The sequence below is a fragment of the Amblyomma maculatum genome, chromosome 8, assembly GCF_055883805.1.
Source record: "Amblyomma maculatum isolate TAMU_Amacu chromosome 8, ASM5588380v1, whole genome shotgun sequence".
Classification (NCBI taxonomy): Eukaryota; Metazoa; Arthropoda; class Arachnida; order Ixodida; family Ixodidae; genus Amblyomma; species Amblyomma maculatum.
In genome coordinates this window covers 128756668-128780202 of record NC_139351.1, presented here as the reverse complement: position 1 = coordinate 128780202, position 23535 = coordinate 128756668, and the positions used below count along the sequence as shown (strand labels likewise).

The following is a 23535-nucleotide window of genomic DNA, read 5'->3' as shown; positions in this document are numbered from 1 at the left end:
GGGACTTAGAAGCGAGCATAGTCGACAAATATTTCACACTTTCGAGAAACACTTAAGAATGTCACAAGCGCTGAAACGGCATGACTGATATTGTCACGTGGTGGTGACAATGCCGAAAGCAATAGACGAGGAGAAAGGTTGCACTGAAATGAACTCTTTATTGGGGCTGACTTGCGCCCTGTAAAGAATTAAGCAACTCGGCAACATTGATAGCGGCAATCGTGCTCAGAGGTTCTCAAACTACAAATGCCCGCTGCGCTCCTCAGCGCTCAATCAATTCTGATCAGCGAAGAAACATCGAGATAAAGCCGCAAACGGTGACTATCATAACCTGGAACATTGTATAAAAACACGCGAGGGGCAGTAACCATTCCAGATACTATATACATCTCGGCGCATCTTGCACTACAAAGAAAATGACACAGGCGCGTCTCGCGATACCGAGCGTGAAAAACTAAGGAAGATGAGGAAGAACAAATAGCACAATATTTATGTACAGTAGAAGAAGACACACGAAATGAAGAGGAAAAACACAAAAGATGGGAAGGAGACGACGGGAAATAAGAAGATTTAGAGAAGAAGAAGACAAAAGAAATGAAAAGGAGAAGACAAAAGGGAAGAAGACGACGGGAAGTAAGATGATTTAGAAGACGCCAAGAAGAAGAAGTAGAAGGCCGCTGCAATCACGGTGACAAGGCGGTATGCCGGCGCCTGTTGAAAACAATAAAAATAAAGCTGCCAATTATTTGCGACATTAGTCCTCCCTTAAAAAGGCATTGCCTTGGTGCTCCCCAAATAAACAAAGAAAGGGAAGCATAAAGACTAGAAAATTTAAACATCAAGGGTTCTTTAGCGCGCGTAATACGACTTAAGACGTACAACGTGCACTATTTCCACACGCGCGCGCGTGCGTCGCCACTGGGATGCTGTCCCGCGTCAGGAATGGTCTCACAGTCCAGTAGTCCGACGCGGCAAAGGACTTTGTATGGCCAAGAAGTATCGATGTAACAACTTTTCACTTAGTCCACTACGGTGAATCGGCGTCCAAACCCAGACTCAATCTCCCGGCTTTTACTTTGCGTCGCATCGTCCTAAATTGTAGCGTCGGGTCTCAGTGCGCTGCAAGTCTTTAACGCGCGTTCTCCTTTCGGGGCAATATTGAGTGGTTGGCCTAGAATTGTGCAACAGGCCACCGAATAGAAAGGTCATGTACTTCTCTTGGGAACAGAGGCTAAGGGCTAAGGGATGAGATACATGAAGCGTACAGCTAGGAGACACGATGAAGGCAGGAGAAACACGAGGTACAACACATCGCATCTTTTTTTACTTTTAAGTCATTAATGAAAGACCTCGTCGCCCTATAAGACCCAGCACTGTGTTCGTTTCATGCTTATTCTCTTCCTCGCTGTGTGCAACCGATCGCGCTGTAGGCTTCATGGTACTTTTGAGCCAAGTGGCCCGTCAAAAAGCATCAGCACAATTTGGAGATCGATGAATTTGATTTCCTTTAAATAAAGCCACTATATCCCCTCTCCACCACTATTTGAGCAGGTCTTAAATAAACAACGAGGACTGACTCCACACCTGGTGTGTGAGGAAGTGCCTAGGCAGACCGTCGAAGTCCCAGATCATGAAGGTGACTTGACTGCTGGTGGCCTGCGCCATGGCAGGCCCAACGGCGGCGGCGGCGGTGCCCGCAGAAGACGAGTACATCAGTCGAGAACCCTTCTCGGTCTCTCTGGCGTCCAAGTCCTGCTTGCTCTCAGCCTCCTTGAGCAGACGTTCCACGAGCGCCACCACTTCGGCCGGCAAGTCCTGGGGCATGCCGTCCCAGCTGGAGGCGGACAATATCTCCTTCGGGTGCGACGACTGCGGTCATGGAGTGAACATATATGCTGACTTAAAGCCGCAGCTGCACTACCATGCAAAGCTTAGTGTCAAACTAATATGAAAAAGTAATCATTAACGGCAGCTTGCAAATCGTAGCGAAACGAGAACACCGTGCCAGAAACGGATAAAGAGGAAACAGATGAACCGAAAACGTAAAGAGATGAAAATTGGGGCCTATAGATAATCAGGCACGAAGGTGTCGGAAACAGGTGTTCAATGCACTGTTAAATCATGTCACCGTAACCGTTTCCATTCGGAGACTGAGAATGTAAAACTCAGTATTTCGATATTCTTGCCTTGCATTTTATCGTTCGAATTTTTCGCGCAGGATCGAAACGCCTATATTTGTGAAATCGCGGGAGTAAAAACATTTGCTTGCTAATTTTTGCCTTTTTAAGACACATGTGGCACGTCACCTCTAACAACACCTTTTCTGCGCCTCGATAAGTGGTCCTTTAAAACCGGTCCTTTAAAACCGTGGCACATTTTAGAAAAAAAAAAAAAAGATACCTACAAGAACAACACGCGTAGGATATGTCAAAAGTCTCAATGCCACAAGTTTGCTTTGGAGGAGTACATTCGGAGGCTTGCGACGAATATATAGGTTGTCAAAGTCTTCAGGGATGAAGATAAGCTCATTCTGACACTCGAGATATATTGCGCTTCGTGTGATTTCTAAAATGTCCCTCTACAAGTCTCGAAAGCCAACCATTTGGCAGGAGGACTTTTTTCCGAAACATCTGTACAAGTAGGCATGCTACCGTAAAGATATTAGAACGAAGGCTCTACTCAATTCAAAAGTCCAGCGGATGCGCGGACTGCGCCCGCTTGACCTTCAGCTCAGCCTCAATGTCAAAAGTTCGGGTCAAGCCACAGCAACACAAGTGCCTTATCGTTGTATATGTAGCTTATGTCGAGTATGTAAAAGCACGACTGTTATATGGTTGAACAGCTTGTTTCGATTTTAATAGAATGCTACTAATTAAGTGTTGTAATTATTTATAGTTATTTAGGTAATTGCGAATAAAAATTACAATTTACGCTAGAAAATCAAGTCAGTTATATCAATGGAATTGCAATTCCCGTTTAAGTAAACCATTGATCAGTTATGCGATCAAAAACTGAAATTTACGCTACAATGTTGATTCATATAGCGTTGAAAATGTTTTGCCGAGTAAAATGTAAAAGAAGCATAAACAGAGTCGTTTATTCGAAAGCTTGCCTTGACGGAAGTTGAGCGCGCTGTGACGCTGTGTCCTCCCGCCGACCCGTCGGAGGTGCCGCCGTGTCGCGCGTTGTTGCGATGTCGCAGCATTCCCCCCTGGCCCTTGACCGAACTGCGGGTGGAGCCCAGCAGGCGCCGCTTGTCCTCCTGGTGCTGTCGCTTGCGCTGCTGCAGGGTCATCTCGCGCACCACGTTCAGCGCCACGGCCTGGTGGTACTCGGCGTCGCTAATGTGGCCCACGTCCGCTGCACGCGTCCACCACAGTGCTCCGCACAAGGCACGACTACGTCACACAAGGGCTGCGGGGTAACTGCCCCACTACGCTTTTGTCATCTTTCTGCTCTGGCCCCTCAGCCGAGCGGCAAACAGTTCTTCCGGTCAGTAGACAACTGACAGCCTTTACAAGAGGAGGTCATAGAAGATTAGATTAAAGCTAAGGTAAACAAAAAAAAATTACATAACTGTACAGGTTCGAACTGTATACGGTTCGAACGAAGTGCTCGTTCACATACGATAATGCCTTCACGTGTGTAGTGGACCGATAATCCGATAATACATCCGATAATCATTACCTTTCTTAATTTGCTGCGCACTTTAAGCCAGTGTGAAGCCAGTGTGAGTGGATCTGCTCAGTCCTGCTGATCAAGTCCTGTTGATCCGCTGAATAAACCCCCCATTCTTACACCAGCTTTTTTGTTTGATGCGATACCAGTGCACGTTAAAGAAACCCAGGTGGTCAAAATTTCCGCAGCCCTCCACTACGGCGTCTCTCTAACCTGAGTCGCTTTGGGACGTTAAATCCCCCAAACCCAAACCAAATCAAACCAAAATTCTGTTAATCCAGGACCATATTCCATGAGTTCAGAAATACTAAGTCACCACTTCATACGCTATGAACATCAGTTTCCTTTGAAGTCCCGTCTTATTCGCTGTCCCGAAATAATGCCCTTTCAGAGTCATGAAACTATCATGCGGAAATTCCTCTGTCGTGTTCCTGTCACCCTGATATATGAAGATAGACATTCATTTATTTTACTCATCTTTTTCTCTTTTAGAGACCAAATAATGCTTGTTTTATTGCAGAAGAAGTGAGCACGGAACATAGGACATACGAAACTGCTGCACCTCTATCTTTTGCTGTTCTATTGGGCTGATCCTGCTTATGAAAACGTGCCAGATATCTATCCTGGATATCCATCCACTCGCAACAAACCAGATGTTTCGGGAAATCCCGCCACTCATTTTTGAATGGAGAATTTTTTTTTAAATTTTAAATCAGGTGCCTTTTTATTCTTTTTTTTTAAGTGATCCCAGAGTTAGCGTACGTCACAAAAACGTGAATCATCCTAACTAGTCAAATGGCAACTAAATTGTAATAGTTACTTTTTAACTATAATGGATAGGCATCTCGCTTCAAATTGAAACTTGTAGCTCACCATTTGCATTAGTACTATCGATCATTTAGAAGTTTGAAAAACACGACTACCCTTGGCACTGTGGAGGAACAGAAATATTGACCTAGTACAACAAAGCTTCACCGCCGAGTTCATTATTCTCAGGTATCGACCTCCTGTCTTCATGTCAGCCTGAATGAACATTTCTCTTCGGTGTCACGCTACAGTTTGATCATGTTTCGTCAACAGCGTTGTCCCCACCGTGTAACATGCTGACATGTTCATTCGTTACACCCCCGACAATTGAACCTGGGACATCACCGCTCGTTCTGCAGCCACCCCGACACCAACTAAAAGACTCCAAGGCCTGCAGAGTGAAGACGGAGTGGAGTGGTTGGACCTATCTGAGTGAATGGCGTCTGTTCCTATGGAACAAGGCCAAAACGTGTAACAGAAAAAAAAAAAAATCTTAGAAAACCCAGCAAGTATGTGACACGACAGCACGCGACTTCTCTGACGAGGCGGAATATATTCAAGAAAGATTCTTCCCGACGATGTTCAAAAGTCGCTTTTACGAGGAAACAGCACAGCTTCAGCCCCGCATCGAAGACCCTAACAAGAAAATAAGCGCCAACGTCTATGAAATGAGGCGCCCTTTTCTTACTGACGATACAAAGGTGAACGATTAGAGAAAACAAACTTCTTTACGCGAGGCATCGAACAACAGTTGTTCGTCGGACCAAAATGCGACTCGCCAAAAACAAAAAACAAAAAAAAGGCATTGAATTTCTCATCGGTCTGCAACGCAGCCTCACCTCGCTATACTTGTGGGCATCGTACTCGAGGAAGTCCAGCAATCATATTTGCCGTCAATAAAGGCAACACGCCGACACAGGACCGACTAACTGTAGAGCAACAACCTACGTCCAAGCAGTGCGCATCCCTCGGTCCAGGCGTGAGGTTCGAAGCTGTGTTAATCTAGAACTTCAACCTGGTGGCACTCATCCAGCCCATAACATAACGAACAATGTCGGTGCTTACGCTCCACCCAATTCTGGTCGACGTCCTCGGGTGCCCTGGACAGTAGCTCGGTCGGCAGCGCTGTCCACGGGGCCCCATCTCCTTTCTCCGATGTCCGGCAGCAGTGCACCGCATCCACCACCGACCTCTCCGCGCCAGCGCCTTCGATACCACTGTGGGGAAAAAGGGCACAGGTCAAACAGGAAAAAACGTGTCAGTTTGAGCGTGTTGATTCCCTAATTGGGGAAAGTTTCTTGTCCACCCGTGATTACTCGGAGCCAGCAGACGATGGTGCGCTCATAAGAGAGGTGCCGCCACTCTCCCTGCGTGCGAGGTAGTATTCCAATCGGCGATCCAAAGCACGCGAAGCTGAGCAGCCTGTTTCAAAGGGCGATTGAATTCAGATCCTGAATTCTGATTAGACTGCAACGGATATTACGCTTCTTCGTGGTTTCAGAGAGCTGCACCGAATCTCCTAATGGAATATGTCATTTGTCAAACCGTGTCCCTAAATTGACGCCACAGATCGAAAACATGGTGGTGAAAAAGCGCGAGAAGGCAGACCGCTCTGAAAACAAGCCGCGATTCTCCATGTTCCGTCTGTTGCAGCGATAGCTGCATTATTAGGGTCGTCGGCAAATAGCAAGGAATGCAAGGAAGGAAGGGGGATGAAGGCGAGAGAAGCAGGCGCAATCATTGTGCCGCGCAGATTGGTACGAACACCGTGACACCACGCTGTGAGAGTATATAGTGATGCCATGGACCCTCTACCGGAGAAGATAAATAATAAGCGGTATTGTATCCACCATCGCGAACAGCTGCCGTCTAATACCGCCTTGCACCCCCCATTGGTAATTCCATCCTATACACTCTTAATCTAGTTCCACATAGGTTCCGGCTGGAAACACTCGGTGGTGGTAACAATACCAAAGGCTGGGAAACCTCCCACAAGTCTAGAATCTTTGCGGCCTATCTCGCTAACACCCACAATTTGCAAAATCTATGAAAAGATGATAGCCACCCGCCTGTCATGGTGGTTGGAAAGTAATAAAAAATACCATGCTCGACAAATTGGGTTCCGAACAAACCTTGGGACAGAAAATGGACTGGCTGTGCTCGCTGAAGAGGTCATACACGTGTCGCCTTATAGCCACCTAGCTCGCACTGTAGTGGCTACCGACATGGCGAAGGCATACGACAACGTGTTACATGCCAAGATTCTTAGCAACATGGAATGTATGGGCATTCCCTTGCAGGTCATAAAAGCAGTACATAATCTGCTTAAGGACAGGACGTTTTCTATCCGGATAAACGGAAAACAAATCGGCAATTACACCTCGAACAGAGGCGTGCCACAAGGGTCAGTGTTAGCACCTTTATTATTTAATATCGCACTGATCCCATTGGCGTGGAAATTAGCTGAAGTACCAGAAGTGGGGTTCATGATTTACGCAGATGATGTCACGATTTGGTCTGTTCATAAACAAATTGAGACACAGAATCGGTATCTGCAAGAGGCTTTAAATACCATAGATGAGTACGTGCAAAGTGCAGGCCTGAAATTATCACCTCAAAAGTCCAGTTACATTCATGTTGTCAACAAGAATGGAAGAAAACAATTGGCAACGCAAAGAGTCTCCCTAAAGATTGGAAATCAGGCATTGGAAGAGGTGGACGAGTTGAGAGGTCTTGGCCTAGAAATTCACAAATCCGGCAAAGGAACACAATGGCTTCATAAGGTGAAAAAAGTAGCTGCGACTTCCTTAAACTTGATAAAACGCATTTCGTCTAGGGGAGGAGGAGCTCGAGCGGACATGGCAAGACGTCTTGTACAATCAGTGTTACAGCCGAGAATATTATACCAGGCCCAATTCCAAAGACTCACGAGGCGGCAATGGGCGAAATTGGAAACAATAAATAGATACGCAATGCGTACTATCACGGCCTTACCAAAACTTACCCTATCCCTATTCTCCAAGAGTTTGCACAGATAAATACGTTGACAGAATTAATTGAACAACGAGAGGCAACAAGGGATATGAAGCGAAAGTACGTTACGCCCATAGCATCCTTGAACAACGAAGTGGCAGTTCGAACACCACCAATGGCTGACCCCCCCTCCGTGGGAATTCACTACTATTACGACAAACAAGACCACTCGGCTTCGTCGCAAAGAAAAGCTGGCATCTCGACCTCTGGTTGATGCACTCCCAGGTACCTTAACTGCATATACGGACGCATCAATTATAGAAAATGGCGGTAGAACAGCAGCTACTAGTCCAACACACAGCGAACTAAAGGTACATAAAGAATATCTTTTAGAATACCCGGACCCGCTTGTGATGGAACTCTATGCAATTCGCGATGCTATAGAGGCCATAAATAAAATAGATTCGATAACAGAAGCCCACATCTATACAGACTCCTTAGCCGCCATAAAACAACTGAAGAAAGTGACGAAGACGCTATGTGTTACCCAGGAAATCCACGCACTCAATAAAAAAACAAAGATAAGCATCCAGATACATTGGACACAAGACAATGCTGAGAACGCTGAGCAGAGAAAAGTTGACCACCTCACACACGAAGTTCCACACACTAATGCGCCCCCCACCAGGCTCCCTTTCGATGCCCGCTCCGCTGTCTCCATTTTAGCATCCTCTTTAAGGAAAAGTACACGTGCCCTCATTCCCCCGTGTACATTCCCACTCCCTCGTAACTTAACGAGATTGTAGGAGGTTTCCCTTAGAAGGATAAGAGCTGGGGCGGCCCTTACCCCGTCGGTAAAATGCCGATGGGAATCGCAAGCTGACATCGGACCAAACACATGCCCGAAGTGTTCCACACCAGCTGCAGAAGTGGATGTTCGCCACCTGCTATGGACTTGTGCAGGGACAAGGGCATCAAGGACACAGATTCTGCGCGAAGTGGGGCTAACCACAACAAGGGAAGAGGACTTTTCTAAATGGCTCACCGACAACGCTAAGAGCGGGAGCCTGCTCCGGTTCCTCACGGAAAACCAGTTACATGAGTTTATATAATATGCCTTATGGCAAGTTTGCGTAAAAAAAAAAAGAAAAAAAAAAGGTTCCAGTTACAAGTGGAACTTTGAAAAAGTTCCACTTCTAACCGGAACATATGTGGAACCAGGATAAGAGTACAGTGACGACCGAAAACAACCGTTGCAAGTTCAATTCGACTACTATTGACGGGCGGCGCACATTCTAGCGCCGAAAAGAGATATTCCAAACATTTCGCCGCAAATTGCGGACGCATCCGGTAATAAATGGTCTCGATGAAGGGCAGTTATTACCAGAGTGACGGCGAGCGCAGCTATAGATTTTCGATATGCCACGAACTGTGGATTTCAATCACGTTTTCGCGGACATTGTAAACCGGATTTAGAAATAAGGACGTATTGTACCGTGTGGCCGTTGTATTTCTCCGAGCTGTTTCTGCGTGAGCAGAAGAGTTGCGCTGTAGCATGTCTCTGACGGGATAGCCTTCACAACTATGCACAGTTCTGCACTTGATTCTAGGAAGAGCACCTGCTTTGCTGCACATTTTAGCATACCGAAGTAGACGTAATACTCAAAACGGGATAGAAAAAAAAAATCACATGATATAGCTAGGAGTCTGTAACAAAGAATAGTTGGCTTGCTTGTGATTTCAAAGCGCTACAGCATCATCCGTGTGGTTAGAGGCGGATTTGACAAATATATTTTGAATTCCATTTTTAACTTTTAAATATTGACGCCAGAAATAAAGTGTCGACCCAAAAGTTGAATAGGTCGCTTTGAAGCAGGACTGGCTGAAACTTACGCGCCAAGTTACCGTTTACATAGGTTTTGTTGCCGTGCTTAAAAGAAAACAAGCTAAATACAAACGCTACCGTGTCACATTGGATATACGTCAGCGTCCCGAGACACATACCAAAGAACAAAATCTGTTTTTCTCCGGAACGCTGTGCCTGACCCAAAAGCGCTGGGAAATTCGCATGCTCAGTGGACGACACATGTGCGCCAGATGCTGACGACACATGCTGATGTGATCTGGAATCATTGTAGCGCATATAACAAACAAACATAGAAAGAACTACGTAGGGCTGGTGCCAGTCCTATGCCTTTCTTTCTGTGTTTGTGTATCATATGTCATGTCATGGTCCGTACCTTTCTGCCGCACTACATACGGTAAGCAGTCACTGACATACAATCTACCCCATTACCTCAACATTATGCACAAGAACAACATCATACTTGAAAAGACTTCACGGCGTAAGTTAGTAACACTTATTCCTTTGTTTGAATGTGCATAGTTTTCACATCGTGATTAAAACATATATGTACAGCTTTGTGTATCTTCATTCTACTTGATTTATATCTCGGTTGATTATAAATGCGTTTCCTGTACATAAAAATGTTGAGTAGTTTCTTTTGTCAAATTATGTCGAATGATAATAGAGGCATAACTTTATGCAAGTGTTAATGTATATATTCTGTGGATGTATTTCTTTTGTGCTTGCGAGTGCGCTCTTCCACTGCTGTTGTGATCAGCCGCTGGACTATATACGCCGGCAGAGGGCGCAGGGTGGCTCTCAAGCTGCAACAATGCAGCTTTTTGCCTCAGCGTCCTCTCTCCTTTGTTACTCATGTAACCTTGTGAGAGTTAATAAAGATATCATTCATTCATTCATTCATTCATTCATTCATTCATTCATTCATTCATTCATTCATTCATTCATTCATTCATTCATACGCGCTATGATGATCTGCAGAAAACGAAACCACCCAACCCGGCTTCAAGTTGTCTTCATGTGACAGGTTTACCAATTAACGATATTTTGGCAGCGAAAAGAATACTGCAGACTATACGCCTAGCAACTCTCAACGGCACTGTTTGAGTTTACTAGGCCTTTCCTCGTGGTTATTTTCTTTTTTATCGCTCACTCGGGATTGAGCAGCAGTGCCCTCTTGAGGCTCGACTTGCCGGCCCCGGGGCATCCGATGATGTAGAGTCGGGTGCGGTACAACGGCACGCTGCCCTCTGCGCATGCCTGCTTGTAGGCCCGCACGGCGTCCGGACCCCGAGCCACCACTTCCACGGGCGTCGAACTGCCTGCACGAGAGAGCATCGGCGCTGAATGCTCGAGCACGAACGACTCTGCGGCGGATAAACGCCTGTAGCCTTTCTCTTGGCCTCTCATTTTAGTCATTATAATCAATTGTAGTTACAATTCGTCGTCAGACATTACAAGTTATTAGTGGTCATTATAACATCTATTATTCACTATCAATCATTTTTCCTTCTTTAATCTGTCTTCATACGGCGGACATTTCCTGATTACGGCCATGAAAGGCTTTCGCCTTAAAAAGCGTTCTCCGTGACACATCACATTGTTGCTGAGCCAGTCTGGATGTCTGTGCAATAGCAGCTGTTTCGCTGATATTTTCTGATTTCCTTATTTTGACTACGTGTTTTCAAAGAGTGCCTCTGTCGAGGTGCCTTATAACGCAGGCAGGAAGACAACTCTGCCTAACTTACAGATGTAAAGTGTAACACCAGAATCATTTTTCTTGCGCTGTTAAATGCTTGGGTCATTCGTTTATCATTATAACGACTAAAGGGATTAACAACGACACATTTGACTATGGATGCCGTCGCATCCAAGTTTCACACAGCTCGCACTCGAGGCCACTATTTTTGCAGTTAGCTGGCATCTCAGAAACAAGCGTCGTGACTGCTACGTGAGCACTATACTGTGAACAATCTGAGGACGCAGTAATCAGTCTTTTGTCTTACATGGTGCAACAAACTTGGCCGACACCGAGATGCCGTAAAGGTCGACGATGAGCCAGAGCCGCTCTTTGATTGGCAGTCCGGAGAACAACGCCCCCTTGTACTCGTTGTCTACGAATAGCTGAAAGTGACCCTGTGCGTTCGCGTAGAAGGTGAGCCTGCGACGACAGCAAAAAGAAAGAAAAAACGTCATGGGGCATTTTGAAACTTTACAAGCGCAAAAGAACACATGGCACCAAAAGGCGTCACGAAACGCTTAATTTAACACCGATGTATTACGAAAACAGCCCGCTAGAGAAAAAGGTCCGAAGACGACGGGAATGGGACTCAAGAACCACGGTATATGTTCTTAGACCGTGAAAAAACACACCCGAGCACACCCAGCCCAAAGGATGAACGAACATCACACGGCTGGATGACAGCAGACCAACTCGTGTCCGCGGACGACACGGGCGGAAACTGCGGGGGCAGTTTTTCCTAGTGTTCGCATCCGTCGTGTGAATATTTTCAGCGCACGGGTGGTCCCCTAGCTTGATTTGACGTCACCTCATTCGTCGCTTGAATCCATCGTTTCCAACATCGAATATCGAGATCTCGGCGATATTCGATGTTGCATTCCTGATTCGATGCATTAAGATGCAATGCAATACCACGCGACTATTCCGTATGGGTATCGGCCTGGTGTCTCGACCTGACTGCATTAGAACAGACCAAAACAAAGTGCAATAAAACCTATCTAGAAGGGCTTTGAGAAGTATACCTCTTTTCCATTCCAAAACAAAACCGCTTGGATATGGTTTGGCTATCTGTCCATGTATTTTGTATCTTACAGCTCGGTAAAGGAGACGCTACCAGCTTGAAGAATGACGAGCACATCACTGCTTTCAACTGATTCAGAATCTTCATCTCCCGTTCTTAAAGTCACTTGGGCCTTCTCACAGACATCGTAGTCGAGGGTAACAAGTGAGCTATAGTGCAAATGGGTATTTACGACGAAGAAAAAGTTATCTCTGATGTATCCACTTCGTGAATATAGAGGAAAAAAAAATGCTTATTCTATCCTCAGTGTACAAGAATGGCCACTTCTAAGATGCACACAGGAGCGCATGATGAGGTTAAGCCACAGCTTCTCCGAGTGTCACACGAAGGGGACGTCTACGTTACTGCTCACCTGCAAGATGTGCAGATGGTACGGGAGCTCCCTGCGCACTCTGCGCATGCTCGTTAGTTCTCAAGTGCCCATCATACGGCGCACACGTGTTCCCCTTAAAAGTGGGCGACCCTGTACATGTGCAAGCACTGTGCAAGCACGGAGGAACAACATTCAACGCTAACGAGGTACGCATTCAGTCAGTGATAGTTGAATGGTTAAGTGAAGTAAGCTGCGCAAGTACACTGGTAATTTTTCTTGCAGCCAGCGTAACTCACTTGGAGCAGTGCGCGATCCATCGCTCGGGCAGTGGTCTGATCCAGTATCCCTGCTTGGAGGCCAAGTCGGGACAGCTGAACCGCGGCAGTGCCGTCACGCCACCGTTGGCCGCCGACCCTGACGAGCCGACCACGATGGCCGCAGGGTCGTGCGAGGTAAGGCCCAACCTGAGCGCCCCCGTCCAGGACTCATTAGACGTCAGCTGCAGGGAGAGGCGCGAGCCCACGGCCACGGGCTTGGCGCTGAACGTGATGGCGTCGCAGAAGGATGTTAGCCTGGTGGCCCTCTTCCCGCCTTCGTCAACGAGGACGTTGGCCCCGTGCACGCTGTGGAAGCGCATGGCTCGGGGGCCGGACAGGAGGGTGGGGGGGGGGGGGGGGGGAGGGGGGGAGGTCTTCAACTAATCACTGGAAACGTCGTTTTCACCGTTACATCGTTCTCCTGTGTCCTGCGGCCGCCGCCGGGTAGCCTTCAAGGATGAAGGCCTTCGTCCTAATTGAAAAGAAGAGACTGATTAGCTGGTTTCAAACAGGCTCTTGGTGGTAAACTCAACCTATGGACAAGGGTGCAGACAATCTAAACGCACGCAACAAGTCAAACTTACGTGAATCCATGCCGTCTCTGCCCTCAAACAGACCAGCTTCCTTCCAGAAGAACCCAAACAGCACAAACCATCGGCCTGAACAGATCAGCTCCCTCTCAGAAAGCAACACACGTGGGGTACTTTATTTTTAGCCATTCTTTTTGCCTGTCCTGACGTGGGGCTTTTGTCAAAAACGTTGAACTCGTTATACTCAGTACCGCGGGCTGCATTTCGTTCAATAGATATTTCTTGGGCTACCTAAATTTATACTACCTGTCAGAAACATTAGTAGGAGCATGATATTCTTATGTTGGGCTGCCTCGCAAAGTGCGTATCTGAAACGACCCAGTCAGATGTATAGCATTCAGTCGGTTTGGACTGTTTTAACGCACAGTTTGTCTGAAACACCCGGCCGAGCAGCTTGGGATGGGTTTCTTGTATGTATATAGGCAACAATCAGAACGCCTTTCGCCTTGAAAGGCTCGTTTGCGGTCCCTTGATGGATCAGACGAGACATCTTTTGTTGTAAGAACGAAAACCGGCAATGATTATTATTCCGATATTATTAAGGCGAAAGCCTTTCTAGGCTCATATGGAACGAAATCCCGCGCGCGAGAGCTTTGCGCGGGATTTGTGCGCGAGCTCTGTCATATTCCGCGAGATTCCACGAGATTAGTTCTTGTCTAGCTTTCTTGCCATAGGCGTGGAACCTCCACCCGCGGATACAAAACCACAGCTACCCAAACTCCTTAGGAAGCGACTGATTATCAAACCACTGCCAACAAATGTGCACCCTTCCCACCACGAAGGAAGGAGGAAAGCTAGGGCAATAGCTCTACACGTAAAATACGCAACGAGCGAAGGAGCTGTCTATGTTGACGCGGCAGAATACACATCAAGCGGAGCGTTCGCACTGGCGGTGGTGAACGTGCACGGGCGGCTGCGGGTATCAGGGTCGGTACTAGGTAGTGACAAAATCTTCGGAAACAGCGGAAGAGGCAGCTGTGGCACTAGCCAATAGCTAGCACCGACGCGGATACAATACTGAAACTGACCAGGCAACCATACAAAGAAATTGAGGTGATATGGGTACCGGCTCACTCGGGTAATCCGGGAAATGAGGCGGCCCACAACATAGCTCAAGGTTACGTCAACCGAGTCGGTGGGTCGTTCGGATTACTCCAATGAGGAGCTGGCATCTTTTCACGATATCACACGTCCTTACAGATTGGAACGGCACAAATTTCCACCACCCGACGAAACGTTGGATACGGCACAGGAGACCGCTTGGAGGAGACTCCAGACGAGATCCTTTCTTAACTCCTTTCTATTAGCAAAAATGTACCCGGATGACTTTAAACCCCGCGTGCAGGTTCTGTGACGAAACAGCCACTTGTGATCACATTCTATGGCAATGTAAAAATGAACCTCCACCGGAGGATCTAGTACAAATTCCTTCTCTTGAGCGATGGGAGGCCGTTTTGGTCAGCCCGGACCGGGCATTCAAGCCTTGGCCACCGAGTGGGCCACTAAGGTCGCCATCAGCCATGGACTGGAGGCCATCTATAGCGGACCGTCTGCATTAGCATTTTGTCAAAATAAATGTTTTCCAGCTCAAAATGTCATCTGCAATGCCACACTTGAAAGCGCGCCAAGGAACGCCACGCGACAGCAGCGATGGTTTACCGTCCAAACTCACACTTGCCGGAAAAAGTGTGGAAGACTAATTCACCTTTGCTTTCCTGTAAACCAATTATAGTTATATATATCACTGCAACGAACGCCGATAAGAGACAAACGATGAGAGGCAAATGATAGGAGAGGAAGGGTAGACTTTCGCCATTCTCCTCTTCAGCAGACATCTAAGAGACCATCTAATTTTGTTTCTTCGAGTAACGAAAAACCCTTTGAGCAGAAGAAACTTGTTTGTAGACAAATGAGCTGCTTGAAAGAAACAAGCAGAACAAAAGAAAACGCACTCGACGAAAACTTGCATGAATCAATTCTTCATGAGGCTCCACAAAAAAACATTTGGGCCATCTGCAGTCTCACCTCTGAATTTTTGAAAGGCTCGTATCTCCATGCATTATGACAAAGTGCCCTCAAACCACTGACAACTGTCCTGATGGGAAAGCCACGGGTATCTCGAAGCCAAAAAGAAAAAGATTAAGTAAAAGAAAAGAGTAACTGCAGAAAACAATCCCCGTTCACGGAGGCATGAAACTACGCATAGCAGACGAAATAACCGAAATTCGACTTAACGCCTTGCTTTGGTAGTTCTCAACCTTTGGTAATTAATAAGAACAATTAGTGCACTCACGTTTTCATCCTGTGTGTTTGTCTGTTTCTTTCGTGAAGTTCACGTGTTATTCAGTGGGAGCTGCCAAGCTCTAAAATTTACCATTACTTTGCATGTTACTCTCAGCCTAGACATTGTGCATGAAGTTCGCAATAGTCTAAGTAAAGCATTTTCGATGTCTAGGCTCCTGTTCTCTTATACGCGCAGCATCTGTGCATGAAATGTGAGCAATCAATGTAAGTTAGTCTACTTTCAAGTATATTACAGTGGTAAGGGGAGAAAGGTCATGTGATCTATCACGTGACGACTTCTGCGAATCAAAGCTCACGTATGAGACGCTGAAGAGTCATTATGCATGTATAAAAGTCTTTGCGGACACCCTCATCTTCACTTGCGCCATATAGCCGGGCTACAGGGCGCAATACACTATACGGCAAGTCACGTAGAGGTTGACATGTCATCGACCCCATCCTACATTGTGACAAAACCCAGCTGTGTGCAATTTCATGTCGCTCTGCAATCTATCTCTTTTTAATTTACACTACACTGCATTGTATATACAGGTTATATCATTCGTTCCACGAACGGCAGAGCCCGCTACGGTCGTGATAAGCCAGTCATTTGATAATATACGCAGTCAGTGACAGGGAAGGAAGATTTGAGGCCTGGAACTTTAAGTAAACGTACTATCAACCTGCTATATGGTACTCTTTATAGCTGGTTATCAAGCAAGCAAAGGTGGAAAAGCAAACGGATGCGCACAGGCAACAGGTCACTTAAGCCTAAGACAGGAATCCATGCATACACAGTCGCCTTTTCACCGAGCCACCTTTTTCGCAACGTCGCTAAACGATGCCCTTCATTCTGAAACATGTTCGCGCATCGAAAAAAAGAAAGGATGGCTCGTGAAAGAGGGCGAATAGGTTGTCGTACACTTACACGGAACAGGCAGGCTGTCTTTGGGCAAAAGGCCGCTTTAGAACCATATCGGCGGTTCAGCCAAGTACCACCATGCATGAACATTTTTGCGAACCGTCGTCGTGAGCACCGAGTTCTAAATTAGGAGCGATAACGTCCAAATTAGCCACCGTATGTTCATGGCCCTACTACTGTGCAGCCAGTCTCAAATAAAGCGTAACATGAGACAGGATATGCGGTGAGGAAAAAAAAAGTGAAGGTACCAGGATGAGGGAATCCTGCTTTCATTATTTTCATGAATACACAAAATGAACATTTTTCAGCTCGGTCCGACAGAGGAAATTAAATATTCTAGAATTCATCGAAGGCGTCCGCTCGCGGAAATGAAACTTCAGGAATCCTGGATAGCTCCGCGTAACGGTTCGGAGGAATGTGGCTTCCTCACCGATTTGGACACCGTCGCTGTCGCCGTAGAAGGCTCGTGGGAGTAGAACACACGTCGGTGCTTGGCACGCCAACTTCACATTTTGCAGCCGCTCCGAGAGACGATGAGCGAAGGAAGAAAAAAAAACACGCAATAAAGAGAAATGAGCGTACGAACGGAAAGGTCGGCACAGTGAAAGAAGAGAACACCCACGCCACGCGCTCGCGCTGTTCGTTCGTCCGACTACGGGGACAAGAGAACGAAAGGAAGGGGGGCAGGGACGATTGGCAAGGCAGCCGAGTTCAGTGTTGTCGCTGTTTGTTGCCATGGTGATACGATCCGTTGTGCGTGTGTCCTCGGTGCGGTCGCTTGGTCGCTCTCCACTTCGCACTCAGAAGCCACAAATTGACTTTTGCCTTTAGAAAAATGAGCGTCGGCACAACGTCACGTGTCATATGCGCAGCAAAGAAAGTACGAGGGAAGGAAACGGCCCACGAGACACGATAACAAATGGTGACTGCAGAACAGGCGAAGTAAAACCGTTCTGTTGCCGCTGCCAGCCTTTAGCGCCTAATTCGGACGATGGCATCCCGTCTGCTCCCCTGTTGTACAAAACACTGCTGAAAAGTGACATAGACGCGAAACCTATAGCTAGCCGCAGAAAGCAAGAACGAGCCGATGAACTTGAGCTAGCCGTGCATGCAATGGCATTATTCCGCCCATCGATCTTTTCCCTCCCCTTCTGCCGCACATTTCCCTCTCTCCCACTCCTTTCTAAGCGCCTGACGGCGGTCACTTGTTGCGGACACTCCATGCGACCACACTGTGCCAAGTGCAAACACAAGTGCCTCATTACCGGGCGAAAAATCAATGCCACTGAAAACAAAGTCGCCACGCGTTTTCTCTGCGGATATAGGAACAGCGAGGGGCGTAATAGTTGACTATACGCGGTATTGTTGGCCTCCTAATTTGGTTTGCTTGAAATTTATGTTAGCTTCAACCGGCGTAATGTTGAACAGCGCTGAACGGTTTTCTATGGCGATATACACAGGAAGGCACTGCGTATGATGTGAAATTCGAACAGGATGTTATGCGAACCTGCACTCGTTATTTTGGGCTGTCACTTATTTTCAGTCGTGGATGACATTCTAATTTTGGCTCTAGTAGTAGTAGCAGTAGTAGTAGTAGTAGTAGTAGTAGTAGTAGTAGTAGTAGTAGTAGTAGTAGTAGTAGTAGTAGTAGTAGCAGTAGTAGTAGTAGTAGTAGGAGGAGGAGGAGGAGGAGGAGGAGGGGGAGGAGGAGCAGCAGCAGCAGCAGCAGCAGTAATTGGGGTGGTGGTGGTGGTGGTAATAATGCTTGGATATATAAAGAAAGGAGCGGCGCAAAAAAATATATCGCCCTCCTAGACTACTGAACAACACCCTGAAGCCTCCGGAATGGGGAGAGATATCTCAATTAAATTCACATTTACTCCCTTCACACTCATACATCCACAATAACTCACACACTCACGTTCCCCTTCCTTACCCGCCGGGGTGGCGCAGTGGTTACGCGCTCGACTACTGCTCCCAAGGACGCGGAATCGAATCCCGGCCTCGGCAGCCGCTTTTCGATGGTGGCGAAAAGCAAGGCGCCCGTGTGCTGTGATGTCAGTCACGTTAAAGAACCCCAGGTGGTCGAAATTTCCGGAGACCTCCACTACGGCGTCTCTCATAGCCTGAGTCGCTTTGGGACGTTAAACCCCACAAACAAACGTTCCCGTTCCTTCACACCCACGTATACTCCGTCACCCATCCAAACGCCGTAGAATCTATCCACTCAAACTTGTGCCCACTCACTCGCATACGCTTATGCCCCCTAAACTCATATCCATCCAGACTCATGTCCACCCACTCGCAATCATATTCGATTTCCCTCAAACCCACTCGCGCAACTCCAATCTCTCTCAAGTCTGCTCTCTCGCACATGCCCATTTGCTCTCTTACTGCACTCGCATCATTTAACTTACCTTTATAATTTATGTCCAGGCACCGCACAAACTCGCGTCCGCTGATTCTAAACTATCTCCACTTACCCTCACACCCACTGAAACTCTCATAACCACTCTCGATCATGTCCATTCACCCACACTCACGTCCTCTTGCTCTCTATCAACTCCCTCTCACACCCACTCATATCCCCATGCACTCTTACCCACTCAGCCACAAACATATCTGTACTAGCACTCATATCAATTCTCTCGTTTCCACGCACTCACACTCATGCCCATGCAAGCAAGCTCACTTTCGCTCGAACCTACCCCACTCATGTCTACATTCATATCCACTCCCATAACCACGAGCATCCCATGCACGCACTCACCCGTATGCACTTGCACTCACATCCACTCACGCTCACATCCAAAGTCGCCAGCGCAGAGAAGCATCTGTTGTGAATAGAGGCATTAAAAAAATAACTTGCTGTACTTCCTTAGTACATGTGTCGATCGTGCGTCTGAGTGCGTCTGAGTGCAGCTGATCTGCGCTATATGCGAGCAAGAAAGCAAAGCAACACAGCGCGCGCTAAAACGGGCCTCGTTGGAAATTCGTGCGCTAAAGGTGGGTTCAGACGAAAGGACCGGAGCGCGGATGGTCCGCGCGCGTCAGCACGGATCTGGTGCCATGTGACCACGCGTCCGCGCGTCGATCCGGCCGTCGAGCATTCACACGAAGCCAGCGGACCATCCGCGTGTACTCTCCTCCCCATCGGTGGCGGTGCGCTGCCGAAAACCTTTCTACCGAGAGTTTCAACATGGACGCCGAGCGAAACCGTCGTCTCGCTGCTCTGGCTGTTCTACGTGAAGTATGCGAGGACGACGAGGAAGCGAAAAAGCTGGTTGGTTTGTTGGTTGGTTTGTGAGGTTTAACGTCCCAAAGCAACTCAGGCTATGAGAGACGCCGTAGTGGAGGACTCCGGCGCAGCTCACCCTTGTAGTACACTTATACGCTAGCTACGCTCCTAAGGAGTGGTCGATTTGAATTGCACATTTCTCTCACTATTCTCATTTCTCTCAAGGCAGTGCCACAAGTGAGCCATATATCCTATTAAGCTGGCCATAAGAAAGCGCCGCCCACTAATACTTCGATGCGAAACAACCTATAGGCATAGCGACGACCACGGAGGAGCGCACGGCCAAGCTATAGAGCACTATAGCCAAGCGCTACTTGCCCCGCGCGCTCTGCCGTTCACGGGCGCTCACAGGCGGCATTGCTGCGGAAAGCTAGTAGCATCCGGTGCTGTGAACGCTGCGAACGTCTTGCCTACTTTCGTGATGCTGCGGAAACTGGACATTTTTCGACGCTGTGTTACAGCTACACGCCAAGCAAACACTGTGAAGACGTGACGATGCTGCCGTTCGTGGGTGCTGCGCAGCTGGACATTTTAGGCTGCATAGAAGCGCCGTCGGACATGATTTCGTGCGAAAAATGCACGCTGCTCTGAATCATACAACTCGTGCACTTTTAGCGCTCGAACACCGGTGACTCCGTTCCATACGTAGGCGCTACCGGCATTTTCTCGGTTAACGATGCAAATCAATGTCGCAAAGCTACGTTCACAATAACCGCAGTTAGTAGCGGAACTATATATCATAAGTGAGGTTGGTTTTGCATGTAAACAGCAGTAACCATGCACGTTAGCGAAAAGCGCGTGCGACATCGCGATGAGTGAAAACCATGTACTCAAATGCACAAATAAACTGAATATTAGCTTGGGGTAATTCTGCTTGCAATAAAATTGAATTTAAACGTATTTTCGTGAAAACTAATTACTTTCCACATAGGGCTGCAGCATCCGCATCGGCACTGCCGTCATTTCAAAATGACACTTGATTTTGCCGTGTGACAGCGAGCACCGAAGTGTCACTCTTCCTATGTAAGTGCACTTCGTGAAAGTGTCACTAAATTTGCCCGTTTGGTTTGGTAAAACTTTATTTCCCACAGTAGGGGTCCTGGAGAACACTCGGCTAGGCGCCAGGTGTAGAGGGCAGCTCCCACGTCGGCACAGAGAGCCCGAAGCTCTCCGCCGCCGCGCGGGCCTCCTGGACAGCCCGAAGCTGATCATGTAGTGAAGCACTTTTTAACACTTTGTCCCAATGTTCCTTGTTCTTGGCGTAGGCGTCGCTTGATGCACAACCACACAGCATATGGTTTAAGTCTACACGGTCACTGCACCGTTCACACACATGTTGTCCGTCGTAGTCTGGGTCGATGTGCTTCATGCGCCAGGGGTTGGGGTATGAGTTCGTTTGGAGCAAGCCTAACGTGACTGATTGGCTGCGAGTTAATTTCTTCTCCGGGAGGGGAAATGCTCGTCTGCCTAGATAAAAGTGCTTAGTGAAATTTGCCCCTGTGACTGGGGTATAAAACAGCAAGGTTGTTTTGCGTGCTATGGAGCCTTGTTAACTTGAAGGATAAGCTTATGCTTCGATGGAGGGCACGGGAGAAGAAGCAATGCATGTATAGCGAACGCTATAGTTCAAATACATTCTTTGAAACCTTTTGTACGTAGGTTGCATTTACCATTGTGTATTTGATTTAAGACAAGGGCATGATTACCGAAACTACTTTTCACAGTCGTACGAAATGGTAGTCACTTGGTACGCCCGAGGTGCGTGTTTCACGCTGCAAAAGCGGCTGCCAAACCCGCGGCGTCTAGTAAAGCAGGAAAAGATAACATCCCACTAGTGTGTTGTAATATGCTCACATCCAGCCTGTTTCGAAAGATGTTATCACCTGATAATGCATCCGAAGTCCGGTCCGCGTCCAAAGCGCGCAGCTCAGGTTTGCATTCTGTGCCTTCATACCTGCCAGCGCGGCCGATAAAATAACGAAGCGTGCGCTTCACTTTTGTGTTTTGTCGAGTCACCCGATGTTTCGCTAATTGACAGCCACTTGAAATTCAGTTGATTTTGTAAATATGCCGATTTCTTGTTTATTCCCTCTGTCAGATAGCTGACATTTGAAGCCTTAACCTCATATGAAAGTGCTGTCATGGGAAGCTTCGAGGAACTCGGCTGAAACGAAAAGAAATTTGAAAGCGAGAGAGAGAGAGAGTAAACTTTAATTGTTAAACGGAATAGCGTGGTTGGTTTCCAGGATACCATTGGCCTGGGCTGTCTCCCGGGCCCTGGTGAGCAGGCTGCGCTGCTCAGAGAGACCCGTGTGGGCCAGCTCTGCCTCCCACTCCGCTTGGCTGAGCGAAATATAAAGCTCGAGCGCTCAGAAGTTTGAACAGTCAACTCACATTACTGCGAAGTGTCTGTGCTTGGTGCAACTGGTTGTGTTCATAAAGTCAGATTTATATTATATAATACTGTAATAAAAAATTAGGGTGACACTTAAGCTCCGCCGTTAAGGGTACGACGCAATAGCGTCTCTCTCTCACACACACATACACGATGTTTTCTTTCTTTACGTTTTAAATTTTTAGCTTTTATTTATTTTTTATTTCTATCATTTGCTTCTTTATTTTATTTAATGTTTTATATTTTTATACGTCAATACTTGGGGTCAGCAACAATCGCCTTTCCACTATGAGCAATTTGACACCTCTGAACGCATTCTTCAATTATTTCAATTAATCAATTACACGTTCTAAACTTTCTTCATTAGCATCACCAAGTATGGTTTTTCGTTCTAGCATTTGGCACCTTTAAACCCTCAATTTCAATTTTTTTCTTTTTTGTTGCTTTATTTGATCAATTAATTACAAATATTTTATTAACTCATCATCGCCTATTGCACACCAATCAATCTTCACTCATTGGAAGCAGCAATTACCATGACATATTTTTTTTTTTTTTTTTTTTTACGCAGCCCCCGATTATTTCCGAGACCCGTGCCAACTACTGCGTCGACGGCATAGGCAGGAAAGTGCTAAGCGCCATTCCAACTTACGTCAAATTACGCACGATTCTTTCATCTCAAAATAAATTGCATCCTCGCTCATTTCACCAACAAGTATCTACCAGCGGGATGAGCGACGGTGATGCGCATACCAAGCAAACAAACTCGCGATCGTCTCTCATAGTCGTTCAAATAAATAGCAAAGGCACACAGACAAAAAAAATTCTGCACATTACAAAACTCTAGATACTGTACCTGGATAGGGATGACGCTGCGCAGATCGACGAGGGGCCCATGCACGACTCGTAGAGCATGCAGTTTATAACTGCGCTCGGCAGCGCGGCCGGTGGGCCCCGCTACGCCTCGGCTGTCAAAATACGCTTCTTGGCGTCGCTAACAGACACCGCCAGGGACAGAAAAGAGGTCCAAGTACAGCACACTAGGTTACAACGTGAAAAGCGCGGACAGAACGGCGGGTGCTGACGGACGGACACGAAGCGAACCAAAGCGAACGGATGGAGCGATTAAAATATGGCTGACAGTGCGGGTAGGCACTATCAATGTTACTAGGCGCTATAGCGCGGGATCAGCGTGCCGCTCATGGTTGCCAGACTTACTTTTGTAAACCCTCTATTGTGCCCGATAACGAGACTAACAGAAACTGCGTTTGAA

The 23535-nt window shown here is 47.2% G+C and overlaps 1 protein-coding gene across 3 annotated transcripts in view; it reads right to left on the bottom strand.

Annotated features, from left to right (window-relative positions):
- The window catches only part of LOC146182545 (uncharacterized), a 40053-nt gene extending 26922 nt beyond the window's left edge, over positions 1-13131 (bottom strand). For all 3 annotated transcript variants that reach the window (XM_084577666.1, XM_084577667.1, XM_084577668.1), the window contains exons 1-6: positions 12754-13131; positions 11329-11483; positions 10476-10644; positions 5551-5702; positions 3113-3360; positions 1585-1869 (exon numbers count right to left, since the gene is read on the bottom strand). In XM_084577666.1, coding sequence (XP_084433792.1) covers positions 1585-1869; positions 3113-3360; positions 5551-5702; positions 10476-10644; positions 11329-11483; positions 12754-13094 — 1350 coding nt within the window. In that variant the 5' untranslated portion in view covers positions 13095-13131. The remainder of the gene's footprint in view (positions 1-1584; positions 1870-3112; positions 3361-5550; positions 5703-10475; positions 10645-11328; positions 11484-12753) is intronic.
- Between the last annotated feature and the right edge of the window lie 10404 nt (positions 13132-23535).